General features: G+C 47.5%; 2 protein-coding genes, 1 non-coding gene and 1 pseudogene across 3 annotated transcripts in view; 1 reads left to right on the top strand and 3 right to left on the bottom strand.

Moving 5' to 3' along the window:
* Nucleotides 1-1,359: 1,359 nt before the first annotated feature.
* Nucleotides 1,360-4,116, bottom strand: RPL13 (ribosomal protein L13). The gene is made up of 6 exons (XM_006926773.3): nucleotides 3,998-4,116; nucleotides 3,700-3,820; nucleotides 3,306-3,447; nucleotides 2,926-3,099; nucleotides 2,142-2,198; nucleotides 1,360-1,543 (listed from the first exon to the last, which is right to left on the bottom strand). Exons 2-6 carry the CDS (start codon nucleotides 3,801-3,803, stop codon nucleotides 1,385-1,387), a joined length of 636 nt encoding a protein of 211 aa, XP_006926835.1. The 5' UTR covers nucleotides 3,804-3,820; nucleotides 3,998-4,116; the 3' UTR covers nucleotides 1,360-1,384.
* Nucleotides 3,156-3,240, bottom strand: LOC112474670. The gene has a single exon (XR_003044524.1). It is a non-coding gene; the product is annotated as a small nucleolar RNA MBII-202 (small nucleolar RNA).
* A 3,986-nt stretch (nucleotides 4,117-8,102) lies between the features above and the next one.
* Nucleotides 8,103-25,337, bottom strand: part of SPG7 (SPG7, paraplegin matrix AAA peptidase subunit) — a 28,640-nt gene continuing 11,405 nt past the window's right edge. The window contains 11 exon segments of the mRNA XM_006926772.3: nucleotides 8,103-8,469; nucleotides 10,126-10,203; nucleotides 10,840-11,006; nucleotides 11,624-11,780; nucleotides 13,660-13,775; nucleotides 15,514-15,624; nucleotides 16,266-16,368; nucleotides 17,131-17,255; nucleotides 24,232-24,405; nucleotides 24,784-24,946; nucleotides 25,309-25,337. The exon segment at nucleotides 25,309-25,337 is cut by the window's right edge and continues 12 nt beyond it. Of these exon segments, the coding sequence (XP_006926834.1) occupies nucleotides 8,269-8,469; nucleotides 10,126-10,203; nucleotides 10,840-11,006; nucleotides 11,624-11,780; nucleotides 13,660-13,775; nucleotides 15,514-15,624; nucleotides 16,266-16,368; nucleotides 17,131-17,255; nucleotides 24,232-24,405; nucleotides 24,784-24,946; nucleotides 25,309-25,337 (1,424 nt within the window). The 3' untranslated portion in view covers nucleotides 8,103-8,268.
* On the top strand, nucleotides 12,332-12,450 carry LOC112474957 (annotated as a pseudogene).

The raw sequence follows: 25,337 nt of genomic DNA, 5'->3' as shown, positions 1-25,337 counted from the left end.
ATATCCTGGATGGCTCCACCAGATGGCTCATCTAGCTTACCTGTTGAGGGGGCCAGAGCCTGTCCCTGTTAACTGAATACTTGCTGCACAGAACGAAGGATGGAAAGGGAGAAGAGCCAGGAGAAGCAGCTTACTCAGCATGACACTGTAATACTACCACAGCTAAGCATGGGCAGAGAGCTGTTTCACAGAAATGTAGACAAAGGGCCAAGTGTTAACAGGGTGCTAAAGCATGGGTCCCTCACCCACGGCCTGAGAACTCAGTGGCACAACAATGGAAGGTAGACAGAGTGCGTGCAGAGGTGACTAAAGGTGGATGTCATGTCTAAGGGAAGGCAGGAAATCAGAGCTAGTGCAGTGAGGCCCTCTGCCTATACACACATCTGGAGATCCCTGTGCTCCTGACCAGTGAAGACAACAGCAAGGGTTCTGGTAGAAGGGCAGAGCCACCTGCTCCGGGTAAGTTATTCTAACTCAAGCACAAAACAAATGGAACAGGTATCATCAGGCCATCATCCAGAGGCAGCCCTTCCACATCTTTCAGATTGCCAGGGACACAGCTTAGGTTCAAATTCCCACACCTCCACCTCAGTTGACCTTTATATAGGACACAATTTACACCAAAATCAGTACCTTAAACTATTCATTTTAGATGTTTAGTAGCCCTCCAAATTCTAACAGCTGTTAAGTATAGGGATATACATCAGCCATGACATAAATTTGCACCTGCAGGGAGAGGGTCCACACAAAATATACATACATGTTCAACACAAGACTATCTTTAAGGCTGCTTCTCAAGCGACAACACTGCCTTATCTGAGCATCTAACTTGTAGAAACCCTGACTCTCGATTCAAAGAAACTCAGGCACCATGCTTCCATCAGGGACACAGACAAAACAGTGCTCACACATGAGGAGACCATTTGGCTGGGGTCCATCCTCGCTGAGGCCAGAAGTGGAGGAGCCCTGGTTGAAACTTCCTGGCCAAGAAGGCAGAATGGCTTGAAGGGACAGAAGCCAGTCTTCTGCCCCAGAGCACTTGCACCTTAGAAGTTTGGGTGAAGGGCTACAGACAGGCCAGGAAGAATCTAGGTGTGAATAAAGCAAGGCTGAGGTCCTAAGACAAGAGATGCTAAAATAACTGGAAAACAATTCTGGTTAAAAAATGCAGCTCTATTCATAAATTAGGATTTACAACCTCTCCACAGAATGCTGTTAAATTAATCAACTAACCGAGCAGTCCTAAGATGCAGAAAGGAGGATGCAATCCAGTCTCTAGGCTGCTCTGCAGAACACCCCCATCCCCTCCCAGCCCCGCAACCACATTCCTTATACAAACGGATGTCATGGAGACTGCACTTTATCACAAACTGCCAACAGCACTTTATTTTTTCTTTTCAACATCCTGTTCTGCTGCTTCCTTGGCCCTTTTTGCCCGGATGCCAAAGAGCCGGGCATTGGCACGGGCCATACGAAGACTGGCAAATGCCTTGAAGTTCTTCTCCTCCTCTGTGATAACCCTGGCTTTCTCCTTCTTGTAGACCTAGAAGAAGCAAAAGGGGTCAAAACCTTTGCCTGCAGTGAGGGCTGTAATGAGGCCCAAGACCCAACTGTCAGCAGAACCCGGAGAAGCGTTGCAGGGAGATCAAGTAATGCTGAAAGGCTACACAGAGGATACCAAGGAAGAGAGCTGATAAAATCCTCCCTCAATTTAGCTCCAAACTCAGAGCAGAGACAGAAAAAACTGCCTTAGACATGAGAAATATGGGTGGGGTCCTGTTCTTGAGGACACTGCAAAATCTGAACAAAGGTGGGGAGGGGTTTGGGACTTATTTTCCCTCTCCCAGAGGAACCTCAAGGGCCCAGTCACTTGATGGGCAGGTTACAGAATCACCAAATAGACCCTGAGGGATGCCTGTGACCTGGGCTTTCCCAAATAGCAAGGAAGGGGAAAAAACTCAGCAGAGAGAGGAGTGACTAGTGAGGGTCCCCAAAGCTAACCCAAAAGTGAGGACAAGACCTTCCCTGAAGGGGTCCATATGTTAAGAATGCAGGATGTTCTTGCCACCCTTTACTCCCTTCGAGGCAAACCCCACCCCAGTATACATTAACTTGTGTACCCTCCCAACACCTCTACTTACATTCCGTATGGGCATGACTGGTCCTGTCAGCTGGGTAGCCAATTTGAGTTCTTCAGCCTGTTTGTTAATAAGGAAAAGTCACCTGGGCTCAACTCATTTCCCTAAGGGCTCCAAGCTTATAACCCTCTAAGCCTGCCCCACACCCCTCATTGGGTGACTGTGTGCTTGGAAAGGACAGATGCTTGCAACTGCAAGCATGTATTTGGTTGGCCTATGTGAATGTCACCAGATTCCTGTTCTTTCTGGCTGACAAAGACAGAGACAGATGCAAAAGAGCACCTATGTATGAACCAGGAATGCAGATAGAGCAAAATGTCAATCGGAACATAGACCCACACCCGAACCCAACTCCCAAGAACCCCACACTGATGGACACTGCCAACGTTGTTCTAAAGATTGTTTTGTATATTAAGCATTTGGAGGAACAAAATTTTTCAACGTAAAAAAGCTAGCTCCTTGTCAAACAGCTTTTTACCATGACCATGAAAGAAAAAGAACACGTTTGAGGAGCATAACAGTAAATCTTGGCAGTTTTGACAATTTGTGTATTCTTAGGAACTTTCTTCTTGTTATCAATTTTCTATTGCCTATACATGAAGACCAAGTTTTGAGAGGTAAAGAATACAAGTAAATATTTTCCCTCTCACCCCAGCTGGACAGAGACAGACACTATTTACACCTAAACCAAGAAAAGCCACACTAGTGGGGTTGGGCAGCCTGAGACTGCCACAACCTTTACCATTCCCATCCCTCCACCCCCAGGAGCTGAGAGCACTGTACTCACAGAGCTGTCTCCCTTCTTGGGGGCTGAGGGCTTCCTGGGGAAGAGGATTAGCTTGGAGCGATACTCCTTCAGGCGCTGCACATTAGCCTGCAGGGACTCCGTGGACTTGTTCCGCCTCCTCGGATCTACCGAGATCCCAATAGTCCGGGCTACCTTCTTGTGGATGCCGGCCACCTGCCCCAAAGAGAGACACAAATGAAACCCCAAGGTGCCTCTAATCTCCATATCCTAATGAAAGCGCTCAGTCGTCAGATGGAAAAGGGTTCAAATGTACTTTCATCAAGGCAAGTACAGCGATTCCGGAGAATGTCATCATTTGACCATGAGCCCAGGAAGCAAAATTTATGCGTGTCTGACAACGCGGTTTTGTGAATACTCACTCTTAACTCCTCCAAACTGAAGCCCCTGCCGGCTCGTACTTTGGTATGGTACCTAACGGTGGGGCATCTCACGATGGGCCGGATCGGTCCAGATGCAGGGCGAGGGGCGATGCGGCGCGCTTTTGCTTGCCGGGCCTTGCGTCTGAGCAAACAGAAGCCAAGTGGTAGTTACCACACCCCAAGGCCGACCTCTCCACTCCGGCGCGTCGTCTACTGCCTTATGCCACAGCGAGGGCACGGAGACCGCGGTCAGCGGCCCCCAACCCCAACCACGTTATAATACCGGCTCCGTGGAGCTGAAAGTGCTGCACGGTTATCACATGGAAAAGGGTTTAAGTGAATTTGCATTCCGGACACTGTCACCACCTGGCCGTGCTCTCCACGCGCCCCTCACCTGCGGATCTTCCGCGCCGGCTGGTTAAACCACGTGGCTACACGCCGCTGCCAGTCCTTGTGGAAGTGGGGCTTCAGGATCATGCCATTTCGGCTGGGCGCCATGGCTGCTCCCTACGGGCCTAAGGAGGAAAGCGGGTCAGGGCCGGGTCTCAGCCCGGATGCCGCGTCCCACGCCCGCCCAGCAAGCCCGGCTACGGCCCAACGTCGACTGCGGCGTGACCCCTACGCCAATGGAGGCGGATGGAACCCGATGGCACTCGATTGCCTCAGCCCGCGCCGAACTCCGGCATACCCACCTCCTCCGTGGGAGAACGGCCACCGTAAAGGAAATGGGGCCGCAAAGCACACCGGGATGGCAGTGGACCCGGCCAATCAGAAGCACCGGGGCGTTGTGACCAATCAGAGCCGGGAAGCACGGAAATGACGTGCCTCACGCTCCCAGTTGCCCTAGCGGCCCCTGGGAGGGCGTGGTGTTGCCAGTCGAGCTCCGTGAACACTGAGGAAGAGTGCCCCAGGCTGGGGACAGCAGTGGCAGGGTGGTTTGGGCGAATTCCTGGCATTGCCGGGCCCTACGTTTCTCCAACACCTAAAGTTTCGTCTTTCATGTCCCAATTTTTGTTCCCACCCATCCATTCGGAGCACACGTTTTTTTCTTTAGACCACTCTGAGTGGTTCCGGGCATCTGGTACTTCGCATGCACTTTCACATGGAATCGCACAACCCCTCTGCTTGCGGGACGAATCGGGTAACTTCTCCGAGGTAGGAAAAGCCGGTAGTAAGTGGTGGCCCTGAGAATCCACGTGGCCGACTGCAGACGTCACACTTCCCGCTGTGCATACTGCCTCCATTGAGATGAGCATCATAAACATAAAGTAACGAGGCATACATCCACAGTTTGTGCCCTGCGCGTCTCCTGTTCTCCAGGACAAGTTTGGGAACTTGCCAACACCATACTATCTGTAAGCCTTTATATCCCAGTAATTCTTTACCACCCTCACACTAACCAAGCTTCCTCCCTGCAAAACAACATTTTAAGAATTTCATGACACAAAACGAGAAATTTGGAGGACTGTTTCCTGCACTGAGAAAACAAGTTACTGATAAAGTTTTCTGCCCTATTGAGACACCCATGGGTGTTAGAAAAATCAGGTTGAGACTCACTGAAGAATTATAAGGTTATGATCAGGGAGAAGGAACATGTGTAACAGATGAGACACACACAGCTTTTCGGACGAAAGCACTAAGCTTTCAGGGGAAGTTCAAACCCTATCATTTAATAGATAAGTGTTCAATTATGAAATGAGGGCAATAGCAGCCCTGCTCTTCTGACAAGTTTCTCAGACCCCTTTCAGTGATCCCACCATGGACCAAAACATCTTGCTCTAATCTCAAACACATTCCTGTCCCCTTTCCCAGTTTCTCTTTCTGGATAGACCCATAGACAGACTCATGCAGCTTCATTTGCTCTCTCACCACTTGAGCTCCAGCTACGGGTGGTTAAGATGCTGTCCTGGGTCACTGGGTGGAGGTCTGAAATTAGAGATACTGCTCGGAATCCAGTTAGTGGTAAGAAGTACAGTTGTAATTTGAGGACCTTGCTCTTCAGCATACAGCTAAGCCGTAGCCAATTTTTCATGCTTGAATACTGAATATCTTACTTCCTTTGGAAACTATGCAGACTAGTGAGGCAAAAAAAAAAAAAGTTCCAGTATGAAAATTTTGCTGAAAATATGCTTAGCTTTTCCGTTGGGAAAGACTAATGGGAAAGCTTAAAGTAAACTGTTATGAACTGAAGTGAGGGAGTCCCGATAAAAAGACTTGTCTGGCTCAAGATTTTGTTTTTTTTTTCTTTTTTCTTCGTAAGAGTTTATTTGAGCCAAACTGATGACATAATACCAGAGAGCAAGGTCTCAAATGCTCTTGGCTCAAGGGTTTTAAAAATCTTTAGGTATAGGGATAGTCTCTGTCCCTTGGCACAGAAACTCCAGTCACAGCTCTGCTGAAGGGCTCTTGTCCTGGGCTTAGGCCTGAAAGGGCTAGCTAATGCCCCCGGAAGCAGCGCTCAACTAAGAGGCCTTTGGATGTGTATATTATGCTCTGCACACATTCTCAGAATTTCCTTCCTAGACTGAGCCCCAGTTACTCATAGCAGTGCCTCATTACGTACCAGCACCTGACTGGATTCCTCCATTTGGTCGTTTGAGAGTCAGCCTCAAAGAAATCCAGCCTAAGACAGTCAACAGCAGTTTCTGGATCCCTTCAGACACATAGTCTTGATTTTTAGATTTATCATCATAGCAGTAAAATGATTTCACAGGTTTTTTCGGGGGAAAAAAAGTCACGTCCCTATAGCACTTTGCAAAAATTAGCATGTTAATTTTGTCAATATTGGCTGATGGTTAAATTAGGAAAAGCAGTAGCCTGGTAACAAGGACAGGATAATGTGCTTCATCACAGAACTCATAACCATACAGCCTCTCAGCTTTCCAAAATCATGGCTCATGCATAAATCAGAAATAGGTTAACTCAAAGGTTTCTGTAATATGAGAAACACATGAGTGAAATTCATAACTAGAAGTACAATATCAATCATGTTTTGTTTCAAAGTAGCTAAGAGATTATATCTTAAAAATCACAAGAAAAAAATTCTTTAACTGTGTAATATAGAATCATTACAATATAATGAACCTGATGTTTGTCAATTACACTTCAATACTTTTAAAAAGCAAAATGAAAAAATTTATTTATGAGGATAAATCAGAATTAAGAACAATTGTATTATGATTTAAGAACTACAAGTTTTTTTCTTATGTTTTAATGATCTTCTGAGGCTCTTTGTATTAAATATACATATTTACTTAAGAAACATGTTTATCTCAGTGAGGTGATTTCACACATCTAACTCAGACAAAGACAGTTCCAGAAGCTACAATCAGGCCATACTGTATCAGAGGGCAGAGGGTCAGGGTTTTGGTTCCAGTGTTAAGTGCATAGGTTGCCTGGTTTGGTGTGGCTGCTGCAGGGACCACGTGCTGTTGTTGAATCCTCTTCACCTCTAGGACCCTCTTAAAGGAGGTGTGAGCTTCATCCATGCAGGAAATAGCAGAGGAGGTATAACTCCTGGCACTCTTCTCGAGTGCCATGTGTCTCATGACAGGGAGGTGACATAATTTATGACCAATTCGGGAGCCAGTCTGCAAACAACTGTCAATCAACACAAAGAAAACCCCCGTCTGAGGGGCCGTGAGCCCACTCACACCAGTGAGTGCTGGGAAGCCAGCTGCACCTTCCCCTACTATAGCAAGGCAGCCCCTTTCATGCCATTTACATTCCTGGTTAAGCATCTGGCACTCAGCAAATGATTTTCCAAAGGATAAACAGACCTGGGCCATTTTAATGGGTAAAGTACAAGGGGGATGAGCTTGGCGATATCCACCATTAGAGTTTACGAAGGATACTGACCTCGGGCAAAGACCAGAACCCTCCCCTACCTATATGCCTATCTAAGGAAATGAATTTGAGGAACTGGGGCAAAGGCAAAAGTGTCTTCACAAAATGCCAGAGCTGCCCACCTTCAGGTATGTAACCATCTCTGCACCCACCCACCCACCTATCAGCTCAGCAAGCGTTTCCTTAGGACACTTGAGTGTGGGAGCAGTGAAAAAACCACCATTCTGTTAGGAAATATCCGTAATCCATGGCTCCAAATGCCACCACACAGGGAAGGTAGAAGAGATGAAAGCCGCAGGTGGGAACACCTGAGTACATGTAGCACATCCTCTGGGACAGGGAGCCACATGCACTTGGCCTCTCTTGCAGTGATGGGGTGTCCTGGGCCCTTTATCCTATATTCATTCCTACAAAAAGGGCTCTTCAATTGGTTATCTCATAGTTGAAATTATAACCTGCACACAATCCTGTGATCCAGGACAAACCCAACAGCTCCTCTGGGTTAGAAATGGCCACATGGTACAAAGACGGATTCTCCATCCTAAGGTATCACTATAGTTGTCAGGTGTTCCTCACAGTGCCACCAGACCAGTGAGTGGAGGTTCGCATGCATATCCATCCAAATGGCAGCAGGTGGCAGTGTTTTAATCCTCTAGAGACTGGTGCCTGTCCCCATCTCTGTAACCCTACTGATGAGTGAGAACATGGGCTCAGAGGGTCCTTTCATCGAGATCCTGTTAGCATGCTGATGAAGTCACAGGAGCTGGGAAGAGCCCGTGCACAAGCCCCAACATGAACAGGTTGTGCAGATCCTGACTGCTGCGCTGCCCCTTGATCCACCCAGCACCCACAAAATGACAGTGTCATAAACCTGGGAAGTCCTCCATTCACAACTTTAAGAAACACTGATAATCCACCCCTTGGGGGAAAACAATATAAACGCAAAACTAATCATCTCTGCAAAGACTTTACTAATCACAGGTAGAGAAACCAACATCTCAGAGGCCCTTCATCAGGGCCCAGTAAGGGCCCAGAGGAGGTCCAAGTCTCAGGTGAAAAGGAACTTGGGGGACAGCTAAGTAGAGTTCACTTCCTGGGCACCATTAACAAGGTTCAGCTATTTGGGCCAAGACGGCTCCTCCCCTCGAACGGGTGGCTGCTGAGGCGCCTCCTCCTCTCCAGTGTCTTGCCTCTCCCTCTCAGCGTCACTCCACCTCAGGGGTGCGATCATCTTCTTGGGTCCATGAGGCGGTGGGCCGATGAGGGCCTCGATGTCCTCATAGTTTATCACTTCCTTTTCCAGTAGGGCATTCGCCAGCTAGGAGGAACAAGGGGCAGTGTGTGAGTCCTGAAGGACAAGGACATAGACAAGAGCCTTTTGAGAGCAGAGCACTAAGAAGGAGGGGGCCCTCTGTCTCCCAGGAAGGGGCATCTGTGAGCGGGACACCCCTGAACAGGCCACTTTCCCAGGGAAGCAGCACATGCAGCCAGCTCAAGCAAAGAATCATTCCCTGTCTCAACCTTGGGGGATGATTTCCCAGCTGCGGCCTCATTAATTTTCTGCTTCCCTTCCAAATCTCTGCTTATTTTGGGCAACTTCAGTTTCCTTCACCAGACAAGGTATGCGTGTCTCTACGAGGATGGGGGACTAAAATGCAGAAACTCCTCTCTGGAATTTAGGGAGAGAGATGCTAGTGCTAAGAGCTACAGGACCTCACAGTTTCGGAAGAGAACCTCTGCCTCTCTAGATAGGTTGTGGAAAACGCGCTGAATGAACCTTGAGTGTCCTGCACTAGCAGTCCATCACCATTCAGTCTCCACTACAAGGAAACCCTGCTGCAGCCACTTGGACAGGTTTCTGTCACCTCCAAACTGGGGCGACCGCTTCTTCTATGTAGCTGCTCTAATATATTGCTAAGCCTTGTACCCTACTGAAGTGTAAGTCGACCCAGTGCAAACTGAAGCAGGATATCCTTGGCCCCCCACCAGGAGCCTGAGTCCTGTCACGCAGCAGTGACAATGCACTTGTGACACCAAGGACTTTGTTAAAGGCAGTTTCTGGCTCAGTGGGTCAGGTGGGCCTGAGATTCTGCACTGCCCACAACTCCTGGGGAAACTGGTGCTGCTGATCTGCGGCGACACTTGGAGGACCTGACACATGCAACTCCCAAGCTGGCAGAGCCTCACATTAATGAAACAATGGCCCATCAACCAAGAGCTGCCCTCCTCTACTAGGGACACAGTAGAGGACTCTGGGGTCAAGAGGTGACCCCAAACCCAACACCTAGTCTTACTGTAAGAAGATAGGACCTGTCCTAACACTGCCACAGCCGGCCATCAGTGACAAAAAAAGTGAGAAACTGTCCCAGCCAAGAAGAGCCTAAGGAGGTGTAATGACTAAATGTAATTGGGGGACAGGAGACAGGAATAGGACAGAGAAAAGCTAAGGAAATCTGAGTAAGTGTGGACTTAGTTAATAATACATCAATACTGGTTTACTATGTTTTTAAAAATGCAACATACTAATGGAAGATGTTAACAATAGAGAAAACAGGTGTGGGGTTTAAGGGAACGACTATATTTGCAACTTTTTTGTAGATTTAAAACTATTCTAAACTTTAAAATTTAATTTTTAAATTTCAGGAAATGTTTGAGTTGGAAAAGATTAAACAAAACTGGCCAAACAATAACTGCTGATGCTAAACAATGGGCACAGGAGGGTTTATTATGTTCTTCTACATTGAAGGAACTGACTTGCATGTTCATAATAAAATGCTAAAAAATTTATGGAAAATATTAGATTTCAGTTGGGTGGAACACATTGGTTCTGTTGTTTTCTAAAGTTCTGTGTACATTTGAAGTATTCCATGAAAGGGTGACCAGCTATGCCAGCACAGCATAGTGATGGTCAGCACTCTCCCCGCAACTTCTGGATGGGTAAGCAGGTGTCTGGAGGTCAGACACCAAATCTCACCGCCTGCAGCTTGTCCAGATTGTCCTGAAGCACCTTCTCAGTGTGCCTGTAGGCCTTAGCCACCAGCAGTCGAGCTTCCTGCAAATGAAAGGTCTGTAATGAGCACAACTGACAACTATTCACAGCGTCATCTATCACCTAAGTAAACTGCCAACAGTTTCCCTGGAAATGCTCTTGTTCCAGATGCCTGCCTACCAGCCATCCACACCCACAGATACCCAACCAGCTCCTGGAGGCTAGGGACCCTGTTTCTGCCCTCCATTCCCGCGGCCGCCTCATATGCTACTATACCAGGCCAACTAGAGCTGCGCCAGGATGAGCCAAACACTGCCGTGATCGAGTCTCCCAAGGACAATGCAGTGCATCCCTTTTGGCCACAGGGATCACTGGCCACTGGCTCTGTCGTTTGTTGTATTTATTTGATATTCTTCCCAGTTTCCCATCATCTACAGTTTCATCAGGAGCCACACAGGTCCTCATCCAAGAACACACACTCAACAGGTCAGAGTGACAACAGAGGAGAAAAAGCCACTATGTGGGGGCACATAACAGGGCTCAGCTCGGTGCAGTGGGGAACCTCCTCTAAACAGAGCTTCGGTCCTCACGTGGCAGAGGGCGCAGCGCCAGCACAGGACACCTGTCCCCTACCCCCACTGTGGTGCAGGATGGAGCAGAGGCCAGCAGGAGGTGTGGCAGTGAGGGCTGTGCACTCACGTGGTCCATCATCTGCTGGAGGCCCTGGCTGAAGGGGCGCCGTCCAATGCCCGCAAGGCCCTCCTGAGCCTCAGGGAAGGAGATGGGCCCAATGGTTGGTGCCATCCCAAACTGCTTCACCATGGAGTAGGCAATGCGAGTGACCTTCCTCAGGTCATCCTGTGCCCCTGGAGCATGGTGTCAAGAAAAGGTTTCTCTGATGGCGATGCCGAGTTCAGGGCACCCTGGGGACCCCACTGGCACACACCTGGGCCTGACAGCAAATGTTTAGTCCTCAGGGGACAACTGTATCCTGTTACTGTTTCTTAAGAGTCTGGAAACTTTTTTAAATGCTTTGTTTAAAAAACAACTACTTAGAGTGCATAATTTGCGCTCGTTTCACTAGTTCTCTAGCACAAGTCCAGGTGTGCACAAGACACACCTGTCAACACTGAACCTCAATATCACAGAGATCGTGCAGGAAACAGTCTTCCACCTGCTCTATGGACGTCCCAGTGAAATAACAGCTGAGAACAGTCAAGTTGTTTGAATTACCAATAATTAACCAATTAAATACATTTACAGTCTACATATGTTTTTGTAATTAATTTCTTTAAAAAGTCTTACTTAGTTCCAAATCTCCTTTGACCACAGATCTTTTAAAAATCACTTAATGAAATTCAAAGTATATTTGCAGCCTACTATTATTCAGATCTTTCCATCAGATTCACCGCCCTCCTCCACATGCAGAAGGGATAATGGACGTAAAAGCACTGTGAGAACGCCAGGTCCTGCAGGGCCTCACCAGAAGTAACTTTGTTGAAGGAGATGCTCTCCGACACACGGCCACCCAGGGCCATGCACATCCGCTCGAACAGCTGCTCTTTGGTGAAGAGGTGCTGGTCTCTTGGGAGTATCTGAGCAAAGCCCAGTGCAGCATTTGTCCGAGGGGCGATGGAGACCTGCAGAACGTTAGGTGGCCCGAGTTAGCAGGCAGGATGTGGGCTTTAAAGATGAAGGTGGGGCAATGGGAGATCTTTAACTGGAGGGTTTCAAAGCAGTGGAGCAAATCTGCACTAACCCCATGTTTATAACAAGAGGATCCTATCATTAAAGGAGAGCGGCTCATACACTGTGAGAGTGACTTCCTTGAATGTTACTACAAATATATTAAGAAAAGAACAAAGACAGGGCCTCTTAGGTAAACCAACCAGGAGGTGCAGGGACCATCGCCACCAAGCCCCCCACCATGGCCTCACGCACCCTGTCCGAGAGGCTACAAAGGGGGCATGGAAACTATCCTTGTCTTCACCTCCCTGCAAAGCCCAACACCAGCTGTGGGCACAGCTCCAGTGGGACTAGGCCTGATGCCTGGACAACAAGGAGACTCGGGCCTCAGGCGCTGTTTCTGAGGTTCATGGCGGCAGGATCGTCTCACAGTGCCCCAAGGATCAGAAGGGAAAATTTAAAACCCAACACTAAAGTAAACTACAACTGAAAAGGCTGGAAATATGTCTATAGCCACGCTATGCTGAACAAGCCCGATCCCATCTGATGTTGGAAGCTAAGCAGGGTCAGGCCTGGTTAGTACTTGGATGGGAGACCACCTAGGAAGACCAGGTGCGGTAGGGGTAAAAAACAAAAAAATAAAGGATTGTAAGCTGACAAGGTTCTTGCCATTTGTGAGGTCAACCAAGGGTTGCCTTGCCTAAAAAAAAAAAACAAAACTCTAAAAAGAAAAGGCTGGAAATAAAGACCAAACAGCAACAGGAACTCCAACATCTTTCACTAGCAGAGTACGAGCTTTGGGAGGGAGCTTTTCTCATTATGACTAGTTTATGACTTTTAGCCATCAAATGAAGCAAAAATTCTAAGACCAGGAAATTTAATTTTCTTAATAATTTTATTTTTCAATTACAATTGACATACAATATTTATTATATTCATTTCAAGTGTACAATGTAGTGAGTAGACATTTATATAACTTACACAGTGATCACCCTGATAAATCTAGTTATCTACTTGACACATGTAGTTATTATAACACTGACTACGTTTCTTATGCTATACTTTATATCCCCATGACTACTTTGTAAGAACCAGTTTGTACTTCTAATCGCTTCCCCTTTTTTCACCCATTTCCTCTAACCCCCCTTAAGAACAGGAAACTTTTAATTATGATATTTACTTCATCGTGGATTTTTCTGCCATTACTTTTTTGAGATACTGCATTAAAATATTTATGTTGATTACTGAATTTTTTAGTGTCACACCTTAGGTGACTGTTCCCACTGCGTCACCCTGGACCCAGTCCTGATTAGCTCAGTGACTGCTGCACCCATCAGAGGTGACTGCTGCATACACTTAACACCCACTGATTAACAGACATTAAACACTGACATACCAGGCAGAGAACTGCTAGACCGTTCCCATGTTTGGGTTTTAGGGACCTGCCGGTAGCTCTATGATACTACCATTTGATACAAATAAATCTTCACCAAGTTCACAAATGTCTACAAGAGTAATGTTTTTTAAAATGTGTACTAAATTCTTAATTCCAAGACTGACTGTAGATGAGGAGTGAGACTCAAATGGTCGTGTGGCTTTCCAATGGTCATGTCCACAACTGGACCCCACTGGTTTAGATTTAAGACCTCCTCCCACCCTATGCTTCCCAGGTGAGGGATCCTGCACGGTCACCTCCCACCTGCTCTCAGGTCCACTTCAGGCCGTGCTTATTCTTCACCAAGCACAAACACATGGTGCTTCCAAGGTCACCTTAGTTCAAGGGCCAGTTGGGTGCACACCCTCCAAAACCCAGACCCTCATCTGACACCCTACCTTCATCACAGCCTCGGTGTGCTCCAGCAGCCAGCCAACCAAAGCATGGCCTGACTCATGAAATGCAACCACCTTCTGTTCTTCCTTTGAGAGGATCTTGCTCTTCTTGGCTGTCCCTGTAAGAACACCCAGGACTCTGAGTTCAGGCACACTGATAATCCTGCGTAAGTATGTAAGAACGCTTCTTGATGAGCCTTGAGAAATTTTTACCTTGTGTCGTTGTCAAAGTGAAGTTGTCACTAGATGTTCACCTCCTGCATATCAGCCCATGCTGACACCCACAACTATTCCTTACAATTTCTCCAATTTGAAGGGAAACTCATTAGGTAGGTGTTGGAGGGGGCCATGTTTGTTTCCACTTCCTTAAATGGTGCAACAATCGAACAGCTCCTACAGGCTTTGCAGGTGGGGCTGTAGCGCTGACAGGATTAGCACGGGGCCCACGCCAAACTCTAGGTCTCTTGTTGGCAGGGGTAGCTGCAGCCCCTGTGACTCTACAGTTCTTTTTCACCCTTTGTAGTTGACCACCTCTTACTTTGGTGACTTTATCTTACATTTCCCCTGTCCTTAAGTTCCCATTTAATGCAACCTGAATAAGCTCTAGGTTCGGGGTATTTACTATATCATACTACTAGGACCATCTACTGCTATATACCGTAAAGTTATAAAATCTAAGATGCACTCCTTGTGGCAGATGAATCATTTGAGCAGAGCTGATTATATGGACACTAACCGTGAGATCACGGCCTCACAAGATGGGCTTTACCTGAACACAAACATGTCCCAGCTCAGGCAGTCCACCCTGGAATAAGGATAGGAGAGCTCAGCCTTGTTCTAAACACTGAATACCCGGGGGCAGTATTGTTAATATTCGCTTCAGAATCTCCTGCTTCGATACTCTTACTGTACACTTATCAATTTCAATGTAAAAATAAATGGCTTACAAAAAACCAAAGTTATAGTAAGAAATGGCAACTTTAGTCCCTTCTACCTGCACAAGTTCACTTCTTTCCCAAGCTGCAGGCTGGGAACCTGGTGGCATTCATCTAGATTTTAACTCAAAACTGAGGGTGATAGGCACACACTTCTTGTAAAGACGGCTCATGACAGAAAGCTCACTACCTACACACAAGACACACCTATAGGCAGCACTGTGGTTCTCAAAAATCTATAGAAAGGAGAAGTTTCTCTTTTAAAAAAAATTTTCAGTGTCTTGGACTAATACTTTCTGGTCTGAACCCTGTAAAGGACAAGATGTCTGAATGTTGTCACCTGGAGCTATGGAAGCTTCTAGATGCCTTCTCTCAGTTTCAGTCCTGCTCTCCTCATAGAAGTCCACAGACCCCATTTTGAGCAGCAGTGGTTAAGCACTGCCAGAAGCACTCCCAACCCTCCACTGCCCAAACACCTCTCCCATTCCTATCCCGAGCACAGCATGAATTTCAGCAGAGATGGAGCTGACCAGCAGAACACAGCCCTCAGCAGACACTCTTTGTTCTTGGGCAGTGGCAGAGCGGACCCCTGACAACATGCACAGTGGCCTATCCATCTGCAGTTGGTTCTCAGGCACTGCAAGATGGCTGATGGGCCAAGCACTACTCACATTTTGGTTTGCAAGATTCTTTTATTTATCTATTTGAAGAGTGTGTCTATTCTTCAAACAGAAATCTGCAGTATTTTAAACTATGGAAAAGTCAATCACATTGTAAAGCTCTGACTTCTAAAAAGAGAAATACTTTACCTATTTCCCTTTCATCCAGTAATTCTTTGCGGATCAGGTCCACACGTTTAAGTCTGACCCGCTCCTTCCACCCCACCATCCCAAAGGGCACTTCTAGGGACCATGCCTCATACCTGCAATGACACGCTCTACGGCATACTCAAAGTTAAATGTGTGAACGGAAGTGTGGCCTTCCCGTGCTGCGTGCAGTGCAGCCTCGTTACAGATGTTGGCGATGTCAGCACCTGTCAGAACAACAGGGGAGCACAGGGTGTCAGCTCTGCTCCCTCAGGGCTTGAGAGGAGGGAAGGAAGGAGAGGCACACCAGCAGGTGAAGGGTGGTCAAGGGGCGCAGTGCAGACAGAGAAGGCGTGGTGAGGGCCAGGCTCTCCTAGACGGGTTCTCCTAGACTGAAGCCATTTCACACATCAGACCCAAAGAACCACCTCTTCACATCCACTCTCACCTCTTTCCATCCTTCTGCCTTCTCCACTGCTTTACTGTACAACTATAATCAGCATGCTTCCCAGAACCACTGCTGGGTTTTCCAGCACTCAAAGACAACCTCGCTCCCACCTAGGCTGTGCTGCCCTCAGGGCCCAGAGCAGGGGGTGAAGAGTACCCGGGAGAGGCCTGCACCCGTGCATGCAGAAAGGGTCCCAGAACCACTGCTGGGTTTTCCAGCACTCAAAGTGGAAAAGTAAAGTGTCAGACAGCGCTTCTCTCTTCTGCCCGCTGTGTGCACAACCTCGCTCCCACCCTAGGCTATGCTGCCCTCAGGGCCTAGAGCAGGGGGTGAAGAGTACCTGGGAGAGGCCTGCACCTGTGCATGCAGAAAGGCCTCCTGCCCTCCACCCTCAGAACTGACAAGAACCAGCCCCCGTACCGCTGAAACCCGGCGTGAGCTCCGCCAGGCGCTGCGAGTAAAAACTGCTGGCCTGGGTCAGCTTCAGGCTCTTCAGGTGCTGCTCGAAAATCTCCCGCCTTTCCTGCCAAAGATAAGGGAGGACACACACAAGGGGCTGGTGTGCCTGTCCCACTCGGGAAGCATTCTCCAGAGATAAGACATTGTCACTCATGACCATAGTTTGTGAAACCAATTTAGAGCTGCAAGCAGCATTCCAAAATGAGAAGGAAAAGAAGGAAACAACAGAAAAAAAGGCATATCGCACATAGCAAAGTTGTTCTGTAGAACTTCTGATTTGTGCACATCCTGTATCTCTAGACCCCAATGTAAACATTTCCTACAGTTAGGAAGATGCGTAACTACCTTTCCAGAAGCAGTGTCCAAGGGCAGCCTCTAACCAACAATTAGGTTCATCCTCCAAACCCTGTCCCTACCCATTCTAGTCCACAACATGCACACTGGGTTCCTGCTCCCTCAGGGGCCACCACAAAGGCCCGGCCACCCAGAGGATACCCAAAAAGAGGCCTTAGACAGAGGAGGCCGGTGGGGCCAAGAGATCACCAGGGCTTCCACCTGCTTTCAGGGCAGCAGCACAGCTCGTGCTCCAAAACCATGTGGCACCAAGGACTTGAGCTGGTCAGGATGAGAATTGTGAGGCTCTCCAAACATGGGATAAGACTCAACCAAGACCAGTCTATTCAACCCCAGATGCTCAAGGATAGAGGGGGATAAAAACGTGGGCGAACAAAAAACAAGTTGCAAAACCATAGGAAAAGTAGTAAGCTGAAGAAAGTCTGGACAGACAAGCACCACAGAGAACACACAGCGTACTGGCCATGCTGACCTGGAGAGTGGGGAGGTCAATGAAGACATGTCGGTCCAGTCGGCCTGGCCTTAGCAGAGCATTGTCCAAAATGTCAGCTCGGTTGGTGGATGCCAGGACGATGACATGGTCAGTGGTGCCCATTCCTGAGGGAAAGATAGCAGCTTTTAGGGTGGGGGCCCCTAACACAGTGGCCTTCTCCACGGGGTCCTCTTTCAGAACATAGGACAGGAGAGATTTCTCGCCAGGGTACACGAGAAAAATCCACGATCAGTCCTTCCCTGGGAGCTTTCCACTGAGATCATCACAAGAGCAAGAACTCGCTGGTTTTACTTCCTCAGAAGCAAAACTGCAGATGGGAACCTGGCTCTGCTGCCCAAGGCCATCCTCTAAGCCCACACAGCACCCCTGGAGGGAACCGCTAACAGGGCCGACCCAGGAGCAAGGGCACTCCTCTCATCCTCGCTGCACTTCCTTGGGCCAAAGTGACGGCCACAGGAACAGCTAGGACATTCTACCTCTACAACTTGGTCTGAGGGCCTGGGTTTTCTGCCCCAGGTTTCTCACACGAGAATTCAAAAGCAAGTCCAGGAACCATACCAATGGCCCAGACCTACAACTGCAAAAACACGTTTGTGAAGCAACCAGCAAAATCTGAGCCTGACTAGCTATTAGATGATACGAAGAACTTATTTTTAATTTAAGTTATATATTGTGATATTTCTCTGAATATAGAGAAATACATTCAGAGCATGTAAGATCCAGAACTTTGAGTTTGCTTTAAAATAACCCACTAGGGAGGAGGAACAGACAGAGAGGTGTGCATGGACTAGGGCTGGCCAAGTACTGACAAGCCTGAAGCTGACCTGAGACACAGGGGCTCACTGTACGTTTCTGCCGGGGAGTATGTTTGAAAAGTTCCATAACGCGAAGTTTTAAAAATAAAGATACCATGATTTATCTTTTCCTAACTTAAAAAATCCCTAATAAATTGACATAGACAAATACAATTTTAAATCATGTACAAAGACTTAACAGAAGTGAAATTTTAAAGAAATATTACAAAATTAAACCCTGAGAGTGTGTTAGGCACTGCTACCTCATAGCAGCTTGTCATTCATTCCACTCTAGGATCCCACGACAGTGACAAGGGACCTGGTCAAGTGCACCAGCTCAGGGAGGATGCCCACCTCACTGAGGGACTGACATGTGTCACTGACAAGCAGCTACCAGGACAGACCAAACCACACCCCATTTCCAAGGAAATCACTCCAGAACTTCAAAGAAACATCTCTGGAAGAGGCAGCCTCGCTCTCCTCCAGGTCTGCACTGTGGAATGGGATCAGCCAAGTCCCGTCCTGTTCGCGTGTCAAGAGTGGAGAGTGTCTTAAAATCACCCTGACTTTTGAAACAAAATCATAAACAAGAGCAAGTACCACCTGGCACTTGCAACATGTCAGCCCCTCTGCTCTATTTGCTCGCACTCCATTTCAGGAAAAGTGAAACTCTGACATAGGAAACGAGGTGGCTGGAGGGAGGCGCCCTGGGCAGAGGCAGCTTCACTCCCCAGGAGCTCCTCGGTGTGGGGTGGTGGCGGAGAGAGACCCTACACCGCGCATTGCAGACTGCTAGTTGAGAAGGCCTGTCAAGCCTCAACGCTCACATTTCTGAAATGCCTTCCTTCCACAGGTCAAAGCTGTTAACACAGAAACCTGAAGTTATATACACAGTGAAAAAATGTTGAAAAATAGTAGGAACAGTGGTTGCAGAAGAAAAACAACAGCAGGGCAAGGGTGGACGCCATGTTAGTGAGCTCCAATCAGAAAGGAGAACAGTGACACTCAAAGCTCTGCTACCACAAGTCACCTAGACATCCCTGTAGAACCCACCCCTCACTCCCGGACCTGGTCTTACGGACCACAGGGTGCAGACCTCATGGGGTTTTGGTTTTGAAACTTTGTATTTTGACATAGTTACAGATACACAGCAAGTTGCAAAAACAATGCAGAAAAGTCCCCTGCCCTGTTCCCCAGGTGGCATGTTAAGTAACTACAGTGCAATGTCAAAACCAGGAAACCCACACTGCCCAGTCCACTGGCCATATTTGACGTAAGCAGTCTTAACACACACTTGTTTCTCTGTGTGCACCTCATTCTCTGCAAGAGATTCCGGTAACCTCCACCATGATCCAGGCAGATTCCACCACTACGAAGACCTCCCTCTACAGTCACGCCCCTCCCCTCCCACTTTTCTAGCCTCTGGTAACCACTAATCTGTTCTCCATCTCTACAATTTTGTCATTTTGACAGTCTTATATAAATCGAATCACACAATATACAGCCTTATGAGGTTGGCTTTTTTTCACTCAGCATAATTCCTTTGAAATCTATCCAGGCACTTGTGTAAGAACCACTAGTTCCTTTTTATTGCTGCATGGGAACCATGATAAGAACGTATCAGAGCTTAACTACGTACCCGCTGAAGGACATCTAAGTTGTTTCAAGTTGTCAGCTATTACAAATAAATGAACGTTGCTGCGCAGGTGTTTTGTGTAAACATTTCTCCAGGATGAGCACCCAGGAGCGTGTCATATGGTAAGTGTATGTTTAATTTTTTCAGAAACTGCCAGACTGTTCCCTAGAGAGACTACACATTTCACATTCCCACTGGCAGTGTAGGAGATCCAATTCCTTCACATCCTCACCAGCATGTGGTGTTGCCTCAATTTCTACTCTAGCTATCCTACCAGAAGAGTGTTTGTATCCATATTTCAGCAGAATTATTTGGTAGATATGAACAAGCTTATTCTGAAAATTACATGAAATGGCAAAGGAAGGAGAGTGTTTCTACATTGTTGGTTGAGAAGAATGAAATGAGAAGACTCGCTCCACCTCTGTTGAGACTCTCTGGGCAGCTGTGTGGGGTGGTACAGCACGGACTCGAACACCAACAGGCAGACCAGAGCTCAAATACACCAGCTGAGCTCCGACAAAGGTGCGAAAGCAATTCCGTAGAGGAAGAGCAGTGTTGTAAACAAATGGTGCTGGAGCAACTGGATGCCCATAGGCAGAAAAATCAACCATGACCAAAACTCACGCCTTATACATGGATTAACGTAAAATAGGTCCTAGATTAAAATGGAAAAGACCATGTGAATGGAAACTGGGGTTTCCTGTTTTCTAAGGACTCTATGCAGAACCGGAGTTCACATCCTCTCACGCTTTCCAGCACAGGGCATTAGACGGATTGCAGGGTGGCACTCAGTGCAAAGCCCAGTTCCTGCCAATCGAACTGTAAAGAGGTGACTGCCTATAGGTTTTTTGACTGTGCCCAGTGCTCTCTCAGATGCAGGTGCCCTTCCCATGTGGTCTGGCAGTCCTGCAGGGCCTGCCCTGCCTGACCTATGAGGTGGGGACTTCTCTTCCTCGGTGAGCTTTTCCCACGGCCGGCACAGCATCTGCTCCGTGCTCTGTACTTCAATGAATAGAAACTGCTCTTCCCCAAGAAGAAACAAAGACTCCTCAGACACAGCTGAAGGACTGAGAATGCTCGGCTGTGTCTACGCACAAAGGAACTTGTTTGCCACTGGCCTAGACCAACAAGAGGTCTTCAGTCGGGGATTCTGGGCACAAGCAAATCCTGAGGCGGAAGGAGCTCCTTTCATGGCAGCATAGAGAGGTTCAGCTCAGAGGAAGATGCCATCTGGTAAGTGCTTCCTGGTGGGCTCAAGTCTGCCCGAAAAGGTGGCCTCTGTCTTCAGTGCAAAAAAATATATAAGCAGAAAGAGACGTATAGTACTTCCCATGGTCCTGAGCGCTCAGTCATAGCGATAGCCAGTAAGAGGCTCTGCATTTGAGCCTCTTCATAAACACCAGGAATGACATTCTGTCACACACAGAAGGGCATAGTACCAGAGGTGAGGGCATGCACTTTAACCTGATTTTAACATCAGAAAACCATGGCTTAGAGAAGACGGGACCAGCGTGAATGCTTGCAGAGTCCTTCCACAGTCCAAAAGCACGCCTGTGGTCCAAGGCTTGGGTGGGCGTCTATAGGAGCCGAAGGACAAACGTGGACATCATTGCACACAGCAGGGCAGTGGGAACTTATGACGCATCAGGTTTGGATGGCCAACTAATTGTCTGATGACTTTTAAAAGACTGCTCTCCCCTTTGTCCACTGAGTATCACAAAGGTTACTCATTCTTTAAAAGAGACAACCAGAAGCCATCGAGATGTGGCACTTCTGATAGCAGAGTCATCACGTACACAATGCTGGGTCCCAGCATGGTTGGTCACAGCTGACGGCAGACCTCAGGCTCCGGTACCTTCAGGCCCAGCCCATCTGCCCACCTGACCCACCAATGGCCAAAACCTCAGGGGTCATTCAGAATCGCTCAGGATTACAAAATCACCTCTAGAAGCAATCGCCAAAGCCACATTGAAGGTGACACACCACTAAGAGATTATGGAAAGTGGTTCAAAAGAGAAGAAATTCAATATGGTTTCTTAAAAGTTGGAGACCCAGAGGATAACTTTTTCAACTATAAAAGAGTGCCTCGTTTGAAAAGCAGGTCTCACTCTCCACAGAGGGGCACTCACTGGAAAAACATTCAGAACGGGTCTGGCATACCCGCCCCCAGGGGAGGGGTCTGGCACACCCAGCCCCAGGGGAGGGGTCTCTGGAACCTGGCCTGGAAAGTGCCCTTGCAGGGCCCCCATCTCTGAGGGTGTCTCTCTCGACATCTCTAAGACACCAAGGTCTTTGGAAAATTTCTTCCCAGGAAAATCTGCTCTTCATGTGGAAGGTGGCTCTTCAGATCTTGATTGTTTGGGCCATAAATAGTTTGTGAGCAAATGCTGATAGACAGCTGGATGAAAGACAGAGACAGGACACAGGAGGTCTGCAAGGCAGCTCTAGAGGGAACCGTTCTTGTGGCTTAACAACGCAGCCCCTTCCTCAGCTTTGTTACAAATTACACTTTGATTTTAAACCCAGAGAGCTTTCAGAGCTTACAAAATGCTTCCACATGAATCAGTCCATCTGAACCACTCAACAATATATAAGGAAAGGCCTTGCATTGCCCACCTGCAGCCATCTCAGTGCAAATCTCAGCACCAGGGACAAGGCGTGGTAATGCCGCAAGCAGTGACAGGCAAAGAGACTGCTGTGTTGTTCCTGCCCCAAATGCCCAACTCCATCTAACTCTGAGAACACAGCACAACATCACAATGGGGATGTCCTTTAACAAGAGTGGACTGTAAAACTGTCATGGTCACAAAGATACAGAAACAGTCCTAGGCTGAAGAAGATCAAGGAGACAGGACAACTAAATGCAACATGTTGACCGAACGGGAACAGAAAAGGTACCCCTATGGGCTGAGAGGCAACTCTTGTAGACGCCCACATCCTGGTCAGCCCTCGAAACTTTGGGGGGTAGGTATAAAGCAGCGGTGTCCAAACTTTTTGGCACCAGGAACCGGTGTTTCTATGAGAATCTAATGCCTGATGATCTGAAGAGGAGCTGAGGCAGTGATGCTAGCACTAGAAAGCAGCTACAAATACAGATGAAGCTTTGCCTGCTTGCTCATCGCTCCCTTCCTGCTGTGCAGCCCGGTTCCTAACAGGCCACAGACCAGTACTGGTACACGGCCTGGGGATCGGGGACCCTTGGTATAAAGGAACATTTTGACTGCTTCAGCAATGTTTTTGTTATTCTGGAATTATTTAAAAATGAGGTTAAAAAATTCTCCCTTAGTTACATACAGTCAAACTCAACTGTCTGTACGCTAGCCAACAGTTACACATCTCAAACAATAAGAATATTTTAAGAGGGAAAATAGTATACAAATTAATGGTTCTCTTAGAACCAAAAATACATTGAAAGAAAAGTGCTTCCCTTATCTATAACACCTAAAATACATCTAGAATTCTGATTAAAGAAAAGCTAAAAATGGATCTTCCACAGCTGGGTCATAAAGAGATATTTGTATGCCCATGTTCACAGCAGGATTATTCACAATAGCCAAAAGTATCCACCGACACATGAATGAATAAACAAAATGTGGTCTATTTATACAATGGAATAATTCAGCCTTAAAAAGGAAGGACATTCTGACACATGCAACGACATGGATGAATATTGAGGACATCGTGCTCAGGGAAATCAGCCACTCAAAACAGAATACTGTATAATTCCACTTATATGAGGTCCCTAAAGTGGTCAAATTCAGAGACAAAGGAGAAGGATGGGAGCCAGGGGCTGGGGGAGTGGAATGGGAAGTTAGTGTGTAATAGGGACAGAGTTTCAGTTTGAGATAATGAGAAAGTTCTGGATGTGGATGGTGGTTATGGTTGCACAACAATAAAAATGTACTCAATGCCACTGAACTGTACACTGAAAAATGGTAAATTTTATGCTATATATATTTTACCACAATAAAAATAAACATAGATCTACACACATAAAAAGAGGATCTTACAAAAGTAGTTCAAAAGAAAACAATGACCTTTACTGGGTCATTTCCATTAAAAAGAAAAAGGAATTGTGTGGAAGCCAGTCCAGAGGTCATTTTCTAAAGTAGCAAACCCAGAACCTCCCTCAATGTGACAGATGCATCAGTGCCCATAAATGTCCTGCTCCATCCTCCAGCTGGGTCACTTTTCAACCAGGCAGCATATAGAGACACACACACAACAGCACAATCAACTAGACTCATTCAAGACTGAAGAACATCATCACAGCCTGACCTGCCACTTGTATTCCTACTTGTTTTTCTTTTTCTTTTTCGTTTTTTATTTTTTCACTATTACCTTTTTTAAAAATTAAAAAAACGCTTCTTGAGTGCAGTATGATAAGTAGTTCTTAAACTGACCTTGTTTCTAGTTATTATCCGCTAGACGATGGTTCTTTATGTGCTGTTATCACCCTCACCTGTGGCAGGTGGTAAGGCAGAGAAACAGTACAGACCAGTGATTGGAGAAAAATAAAATGCCTATGAGTATTAGTGGAAGGTTCCTGAATAACAAACATAAGCAGTGCAATCCATCTAGAAAATGACTGTTCTGAAAGAGTCGGAAGCCCTACTCCTTACACAGGGGTGGCCAGTGGCCAGCACTCACCATCCATTTCCACCAGAAGCTGGTTGAGGGTCTGCTCCTCCTCTGTGTTGGAGAAGCCGGACATGGTGGTGGAGCGCTTCTTGCCCACAGCGTCAATCTCGTCAATGTAGACGATGCAGGGGGCCCGGGCGCGGGCTTCTTTGAAGAGGCTCCGCACACGGGCAGCACCAAGGCCTGAGAGGACCAGGGAGCAGATAGATGATGGAAGATGAACTACTCTTGGGCCAGTGACCAGAGCTGTCCACTATGGGTGATGAAATCTCAGCCAAGTGTCCTCTCATGCAAACAGAGCCAGGCCCTGTCCCAGCAGAGGTCACCCTGGAGGACGCTCATCCTCCTGGACTCCCAAGGCCACAAGAAGACACAGCTTCAAAGAACATCAGCATCCAATTCTCTACATAAACGCATTTTCTGTAATATGGGTTTCACTTTTTCCTCCTCTATTCTCCCCATTTCCTCATCAATTCAGCCACCCGAGGGAGGACGTGAGAAAGGGCCATCCTGAACATATGATCAGGTGAGCCTGTCTGCAGCCTCCTAAGCAATGCCTACCTCCAATGACCTCCACGAATTCCGGGCCAGCCATTGCCAAGAAAGGCACCTGGGCCTCCGTCGCCACTGCCTTGGCCAGCAGTGTCTTCCCACAGCCAGGGGGCCCAAGCAACAGTGCACCCTTCGGAACTTTTGCACCAAGCTGAAGGAAGCGCTCTGGGCTCTAGAAAAGCAGCAGATAACGTGACACTGACCAAAGGTGTTCCAGAGAGAATTTTCAAGAACTAACACCTACGAAGGTCAGCTCATATACTGACATGAATCGGCTACGGTATACACGACTCTGGGAAAAGCCGGTATCCCAGATGGCTCCAGTGTGATCAGTGATGGACTCTCAGCCCTTCCGCTGGTCAACAACTGTGCATTTGACCTGTGGTGCCTGTTTAACAGGCACCAGCACGTGGAGCACATGCATGTCTGCTCCTCAGCAGGGGGAGTTCCCATGCAATGCACACATCTGATCAGTGTAGCTCTCCCCTCTGGGGGAGCATTCATGCCCATATTCTGCTGGGCGCGTAAGCTCACCTTCAGATAATCTACAAACTCTTTGACTT

Source organism: Pteropus alecto, unplaced genomic scaffold (assembly GCF_000325575.1).
Source record: "Pteropus alecto unplaced genomic scaffold, ASM32557v1 scaffold7, whole genome shotgun sequence".
In the NCBI taxonomy this organism is placed as follows: domain Eukaryota; kingdom Metazoa; phylum Chordata; class Mammalia; order Chiroptera; family Pteropodidae; genus Pteropus; species Pteropus alecto.
Note: the sequence above shows the minus strand (reverse complement) of the source record. Positions and strands in the feature narration are given on the sequence as shown.

What these genes read in the sequence shown, in the direction of transcription:
- RPL13 (XM_006926773.3), bottom strand. Translation starts at nt 3,803, where the DNA reads ATGGCGCCCAGCCGAAATGGCATGATCCTGAAGCCCCACTTCCACAAG. An exon ending in CCAAGAAGGGAGACAGCTCT is followed by an intron (nt 2,199 to 2,925) that starts GTGAGTACAGTG and finishes ATTAACAAACAG; the next exon opens with GCTGAAGAACTCAAATTGGC. An exon ending in CAGTCATGCCCATACGGAAT is followed by an intron (nt 1,544 to 2,141) that starts GTAAGTAGAGGT and finishes TGCTTCTTCTAG; the next exon opens with GTCTACAAGAAGGAGAAAGC.